Below are 7373 nucleotides of genomic sequence, written 5' to 3'. Positions count from 1 at the left end.
CCGCCGGCCGCTGGGAGCCGCTGAGTGTGCAGCACTGGCCACACTCGGAGCGGGCCCTCTCGGTGTGCTTTCCTAGGGGTGTGGCCGCTGTAAATGTCTGCTCGGCAGTCCCCACGTCCACCCCACCAGGCTGCTCAAGCTTTTTTCTGTGAAGAGGCCAAGACACTTAGGCCGGGAGGGGAGCCACGTGCTGCCCTGCACTGCCCCAGCCCCTGGCCAGCCTGTCCCCTGCACGTGCTCCTTCCTTTCTCGCTTGTGTTGTGAGGCCCGTCTCCGGCATCCTGCCTTTCCACCCGTAGACAGTTTTAGATGGGATACTTCTTCACTGGCTGGAAAAACGGAAACGCACACGACGTTCACCGCAGACTAGATCCGTGAAAGGCGAGCGTTCCCGAACAGCTTCTGACAGCTCGGGAGTCAGACAAGTGCACGTGTCTTCAGATGTGGATTCGTTAAAAGGCCATCCGGGGCTTGGCCGTCATTTCACTTCAAGATTCGGCCACGAAAGCAAAACCGATACATGTCTTCACTAGTTACAGCGAGTAAAGGCTCCAAAGGCTCCATTTTAGAAACACGCAAGGGCTGTTTTCCTTTGTGGAAAATTGCAGCTCCTCCCAGAGCAGTTGGGGACCATCTTCCTGTAGCACGAGTGTGGGTCCTTTCTGTCTCATGGGTTTCACTCCGTCAGAGATGAGCTCCACACGGGGGTCTGGCCGCCCATGGTGCGCGAGGGTGTACACGCCCGTTAGCATCAGAATTTATAATCTCGTCAGTTCAGGAAACCAGGTGACCAGGAACTGCTCCTTCTCCCATAGTGGCTTCTTGAAAATAATGACCACCACATACACCTGTTCAGTTTCTGACGTAAGCTGCATAATTTTTTTCCCTCATTAATACCATTTCAAAGAATTCAGAATTCGTCCCAGGATTTTCTTAACCTAGCTTTTCAAAATAAGCCCCACGTGCCACCCCACACCCCAGCTCTGGTGCACACGCTGGGATCTCCTCTCACTGCCTCTGCCCTGGGCGGAGCCCCAGCGGTCTATGCATCGTGTTTGGTATTTCCATGCGGTGGTGACCGTGTGGGGCTGAGAGCGGCCTAGGCCTGCTGGTGGCCCGCGGGGCGGGAGTGCTGGCCAGGCTGGCGGGGAGGCTGGCGTGCACGTGCAGCACACGGCGTCTCCCCGCCGTCTCTCCTGAGGGCGGATCCCATCTCAGCAGTACCGTGGAGGTATCAGCACATTACAGTGGTCCCGCTGCCGGCCAGGGCCATGTCAGCTGCTCACCGTGCTGTGCCCCGTCTGTCCTCGGCGCGTCCCTGTGCGTCCCTGCTACGCCAGGCTCGGCTTCTGAAGTAGGCAGTGAGAGAGCGACGACTAATCACAAAGCGGACGGTTCAGACCGTGTGACGATGAAAGTTCTGTGAACGCGGTCTCTGCCTGTCTCTCAGAGTATCTGATCGCTCCGTGCGCACCTATTTTCAGCCCGTGGTTGACCATGAATAACTGAAACCACAGAAAGCGAAACTGCTGGGAGGGAGGGCCGTGCTCACATGTCACTTGTTGTTGCAGGTGTCCCTAAAGGCCCAGGACCTGAGTGACTTGGAAGACACTGTTGCTGCTTTGAAGAGTGAGTTTCAGAAGACACTTAATGACAAGACCGAGAGCCAGAAGTCCCTGGAGGAGAGTCTGGCCACAGCAAAGCACGACCTTCTCAGGGTCCAGGAGCAGCTGAGCTTGGCTGAGAAGGTCAGAGCTGTGTCCCAGACGTGTCTGTGGCTGGGGAGCGCTGTGCAGGTTTTACCTGGTGTCTGCATGCCCGTGTAGCAGAGAGGGACAGCATGGCGAACACACGTCGGAAATAGAGTGACGAGAGTCTGTGCTGTAGAGATCAGACGTCTAGCAATGTGGGAGCTAAAACGCAAGTAAACTTAAAATGATCTTCCTGAAGTACTGCCAGTACTTTGGGATTTGGAAAAAGATCATGGTCATTTTATATGAAAATTAGTATTTCTTTTTTTCTTAAGAGATTTTTGCTATAGGGCGTGTGCACTCAATGGAGACACAGAGAGAACCCGAGAGACAGAAAGGGAGAAGTCAGCCCTGGGGGCCACGCCGCAGGCCCTTCCCCGTTCTCCTCTCAGGGTGTGGACATGCACGTGCACCCTGCATGGACTTCAAGCCACCAGGTTCAAGATTTGAAGCACATTTAGTCGTGCGGGAATCCAGCTCCGTAACCACTATGCCACCTGCTGGCCCAGTTTAATCTTTCACATAGCTGTCCCACGTCCAGTCTTAGCTTACTGGAGTAATTTGCTACTATTGTGTCTGGGAAATGTTACTGTTCGATTGGCTTCTCATTTGAAAGAATGTTTTTGACATTCAGATGGTCTTAATTTTATGTGAGTATATTTTTAAAGGAAATTAGAAGGTAAGGTAAGCAAAACAGTAATAAAAATAGAGCAAATACTAACGTTTTCATCACATTTGTTATTTCTTTCCTTTTGTCTTATTAATGGGCTGACGTTTTTCACTACACAGGAATTAGAGAAGAAATTTCAACAAACGGCAGCTTATCGGAACATGAAAGAGATTCTTACCAGGAAGAATGACCAAATCAGAGACCTGCGGAAAAGACTGGCGAAGTAAGCGGATCCCTGCGGGTCCTCTCCCCGCTCTGTGGAGTCCGGGCTCGTGTCCAGAGGACTCAGGTCACTGGGTGGAAGCTCAGTCCTCATCCCAGGGCCTTCAGCCTGGCCTCGTCTGTCTTACCCACCAGGGCTCCTTTTTATTTTCAGGGAGATTTTTTGCTACAGGGCATGTGTGCGCTTCCTGAAGACAGGGAGAGACAGGGAGAAAACGAGAAATCGCCCCCCTGGTGGTCACGCCACAGTCCCTCCATTCTCCTTGCAGTTGTGGGCACACTCGCACGTGCACCCAGCATGAGTTTCCAGCTATCGGGTCCTGGACTCAGACTGGGGTTGGCCACGTGCAAGTCCAGTGCCCGACTCACTACACCACCTGCTGGGCCTGCCAGGGCTCCGTTTTAGGTTCAGCTGGGCCTTAAGTCATGCACCCGACTGCAACCGCGACTTGGGGCGCCCTCAGCCAGCCACGGTGGTGTCCTCGCCACAGCCCGAGAGCTGGTCTTCCCGAGCCTTCGCGTGTTCGGCCAGATCCCCGCAGACAGTGCGCGACCGGCTTGGCCCAGGCTGTGCTGTACTAGGACCCACACCTCTGGGAGCAGTCACGTGATGGCCAGCCAGGACGTGTGGGTCACGAACTCCCTGTGCACCAGAACCGGAGGCTGTGGCTCCATCGCATGGTTAGAGTTTGCCACAGTCCTTGGGGCCAGAGGTCACCGCCAGTTGGGTCCCTTTTGTCATCAGAGGCTTTGCCTGGAGACTCATCCGGCCTTTTGCCTTCATCAGAGTTCCAGGAGGTAGAGGTAGAAAGTGAGTCCAAGCTCACGTTTGTCCGTGGAGGGGCTCGTTGACCCTTTACTCACGTCGCCGTCCCGGCCGTTCTTGCTGCTCCCGCGGTCGCAGTAGCTGCTCAAGGCCCGCACAGACTCCGGCTGCGCGTGCACCTGACGTCTCACAGCACCTGGGCCGTCCCACCTTCTGTAGACGTCCCCCCTGAGTCACTGTCGTGCTGCCTCAGTGGTTCTGCCTTCTACTAAAGCAGCAGATCTGCATATTAATTTTTCCGTTAGCACATGCTGGTTGCTCGTGCTCGTGGGGCACAGCGCGACTTCCTGCACGAGAACGCGGTGAGGCCAGTGTGCCCGCAGCCTCGAGCTTGTGTCATGGCTGTGCCGGGAACGTGCAGAACCCTCTCAGCCACTCGGAGATGCACACGCATCGTCACGAGCCGTGTCCACCCTCTGGTTTACAACCTCGGGAACCACCCTCTGCCCTGTCTCGGTTTTGCTTACACCACACAGCATCCCTCTGTCCCTCCCACCTGCAGCCCTCGTAGCCATATTCCGTCTCTCTCCTCTGAGGTCACGTCAGTGAGAACACGTGGGATTTCTCTCTGGCCTGGCTGACGTCACTTCATGTAACATCCTGTGGGCTTGCCCATCTGACATCGAACGTAGGATTTCCTTTTCAGTGGCTGCTGGGTGTTCCACTGGCCAGAGGCCACCTTTTCTTTATCCGGCTGTTCGTTAGTGGCACTCGGTTGCTCCGTACCTTGGCTGGCGTGAACATGCTGCCGTAAACACGGGTGCAGATCTGCGTGGCATGCGGGGTTCCCTTCCTTTGAGCGCACACCAAGTAGTGGGACTGCGGGTTACACGGCGGTTCTAGTTTGCGTGTTTCCGAGGAAGAGCCGCCCTGTTTCCGTGACAGCTGGACTAGTTTCCATGCCCGCCAGCAGCGCGAACCGCAGCAGGAACTGCAGGTGGAAGGTGAGGCGCTGCTGGCGTGGTCGCCGAGGGGCTTCGGGGAGGCCACAGCACGTGCCGTGACATTCTGCTCTGAACTTTCACCTCCAGGTACGAATCCGAGGACTGAAGACGGAAGACCCCTCCTGGGAGCTGCCAAGGCCTGGAGCACGCCCTCCCCAGACATGGATGTGAAGCGCTTTGTCAGGGCCCTTCTTATTTCCTGCTATTTAGACTCTGCTTCTAACATTTAGAACCGGAGTTCCTGTCCTCACTTGTCCAGTTGAGAAGGGAGAAGCCTCGTGGCTCCGAGACCACTCTCGAGGCCCGAGTCCTAGTTTGAACGCACTGAGAATTCTTTACGGAAGAGAGACTGTCTGAAGGTGATGGGTCAGGGGAGGGAGGCAACAAAAACCGAGAGCCTGCCAGCACTGTCATTCCTCACTGCGGTGGGGTCACTCGCGAGGTCCCGTCCTCAGAGCGTGCGTGGACGGCTTCTGTCTCCCCGCAGTTCCTTAGCACAGACTTGGTGTTCTCTCCGGCGAGCCCCTCCACTCGTGATCCGGGATGTTCTCTAAAACTCAGAAGCAGAAATGCGGCCTTCAGAAACCATTTCATGTTTTCTCAGACCACACCTTTCTCAGGGTGATGCTGGGCGTGGGGAGAGGCCTGTGTTGCCAGGTGGAATTTGAATCTTGTTTCAGAGGCAGTTTGGGAATACTCTGTACAGCATCTCCCGCTTGTCAGTAATAAACTCGGGAGTATTTCTGAGTCTGGGCATGCGACGCCGTGGCTGGGGCACCGCTGCGTGAGGCCGGGGCCACGTGGGTGGTGCATGCCCGGCTAATGTGAGGCGGGACAGACCCTGTCAGTACCCCACTCCCTCTCCCTCAGAAAGAAAATATTTCTGCAGCATAAGCCTAGCTGCCCGCCACTAAGTAAACAGCGTGACGCTCTCTGACATGGACAACGCGGAGCTGCCTGCACAGGCCAACAGACCGTAACGTCTGCTTTTGATGCTTTTCTTTGCTTGCTTGCTTTTAAACCCATACCGTTAGAAACATACTATTTTATTTTTTTTTACTAGTTTCCCAGCTTCAAGGTTTATCGCATTCCTCTGAGATATAAAGTCTTTCCAGCCTGTGTATTTGGGATTTCTAAGAAAGCTGGTTCAGGCCTGGACTAAACTTCATGTGCCGAGCTGTAGAGACGGCCTGTCCCTGCTAAGTTACGGCTCTGACCTCCTGTTGGCAAAAGTGAAATGTAAAGGATTTGGGTATTAGTTTCTTCTGTTTGGAATGTGTGTTTTTTTTGTCATTATATGTTCCATTTTGAGTCTATATTAAATAAATGTTTAATCATTTACTTATGTCTGAGAAAGTTCATTGTAGGAAAACACTGCTGCACACTGACTATGGAGTCCTATTTGATAAAGCCTTTTTTAAAGAATCATTTTATTTAACTTTATTTATTTACTTATTTTTAATTTGGCCAGAGAGGGACAGATCAAGAGAGCAATAGAGAAAGACGGAAAGTGAGAAAGCAAGACACCAGGCCCGGGACTCGAACCATGGTCGACTGTAAGGAGTCCAGTGCCCTTAACCACCATGCCACCTCCCAAGAGGGCAGTGTAGGAGAAGGGACTGTACCGTGTGATCCAGCCTTCCCCGGGGCCTCCAGCCACGTGCACCAGGGCCCGACCGCCTGTCACTGTGGCCGGGCCAGCAGGGGTCTGACTGATGCGAGGGAGAGGGGTTTGCACGACACCGCGGCAGAGACCGGCTACCCTCCTCCACTCACAGTCACTCCCCTGCGGGGGACGCTCATGACACACCTGCGATGCTATGGCAATGCAGTCGTGATAAAGGAAGTCTTCCCTCTCCCCAGTCCTGGAGAGCAGGAGCCCTGGGTCAGATTGGCAGGGCGGTTGGCAGGCCAAATGTGAGAGGAGTGAAACGCTGGGCCAGCCTCGTAGGACAGCAGTGAGGCCCTGTGTGGGGGACCGGGTCCCACGTGGCCAGCTGCACTTTGGATTCCAGTCCTAGAGGCTTGGAAAACATTTTGGGCCTGCACGCCTCAAATCCTGACGGGATGGAGGAATGGAGAAGGCCTGTGGCATGACTCTGCTCCGTTTGGGGGTGCTCCTGTCTCCCCTTTTCATGTATGTGCATGAGGGCTCCTATGCCCTTTGGCAAGAAAAAAGGTCCCGGCTCAGAAGTCGGGGGCAGTTTCTCAAGGTCCCGTACCGAGGATGGCCCACTGAGCTTGTCAGCCAAGCACGTGTGTTTCCTGGCAGGGTGGGAGCGAGTGCAACCCTGGGTATGCAAGCACAAGCCCCAAGCAGCGCAGCAGGACACAGCAGCCCCTCGGGGACGCGCCGAGTCAGCACCGCCCCAGGTACAGGCTGACCCTCGAAAATATTTTCACAGCACTCGTCTGTTTTCTTCCACCCGATCGTGTGTCCTCGCTGGTCCTGACTGCTTGCTCCCAGCAGAAATATTTGAGGAGAAGGAAGAAACGTGGCCAAGACCAACAGAAAGCCCAGCGGACGCAGGCCGTCCTGTTTTCCCGGCTCATGCTGCCTCGCTACGCAGGTGCCCGGAGCTGCGGTGCTGCCGTGATGCTCGCTAAACAAGCTCAGCCCTGCACCTGTCCCCCCTGAGCCGCGAACGGCCTGCTTGTTCCAGGCGGGCCTTTCTAAGCCATGCCCACCGTATTGTTTACGCCAGATAGTTTCTTCAGACCACGAGACCTCAGCCCAGAGCCCCCGGGGACCGGCCACGCGCTGGCTCTTGGGAGGGGGGTGACAAAAGCACGTGGTGCGGGGCGCCTGTTTCCAGCCCTGACTCGGACTCCCAGGAAGCTGAGCCTCTCCCAGCATGCCTGATAAAATACAAGAGAAGACTGCCCAGAGCTCGTGAAAACAGGATGCAAGTGTGAGCTTCTCCCATGCCGAGAGCATTTTCAAGCCCTCCTGAAGTCAC

At 55.1% G+C, this 7373-nt stretch overlaps 1 protein-coding gene across 1 annotated transcript in view; it reads left to right on the top strand.

The window, feature by feature from the left end:
- The window catches only part of LZTFL1 (leucine zipper transcription factor like 1), a 17424-nt gene extending 12179 nt beyond the window's left edge, over positions 1–5245 (top strand). The window contains exons 8-10 of the mRNA XM_006170126.3: positions 1572–1748; positions 2541–2644; positions 4501–5245. Of these exons, the coding sequence (XP_006170188.1) occupies positions 1572–1748; positions 2541–2644; positions 4501–4519 (300 nt within the window). The 3' untranslated portion in view covers positions 4520–5245. The remainder of the gene's footprint in view (positions 1–1571; positions 1749–2540; positions 2645–4500) is intronic.
- The last annotated feature ends 2128 nt before the right edge of the window (positions 5246–7373 follow it).

Source organism: Tupaia chinensis, unplaced genomic scaffold (genome assembly GCF_000334495.1).
Source record: "Tupaia chinensis unplaced genomic scaffold, TupChi_1.0 Scaffold148065_1, whole genome shotgun sequence".
NCBI lineage: Eukaryota > Metazoa > Chordata > Mammalia > Scandentia > Tupaiidae > Tupaia > Tupaia belangeri.
This window is presented reverse-complemented; position numbering and strand designations above follow the sequence as displayed.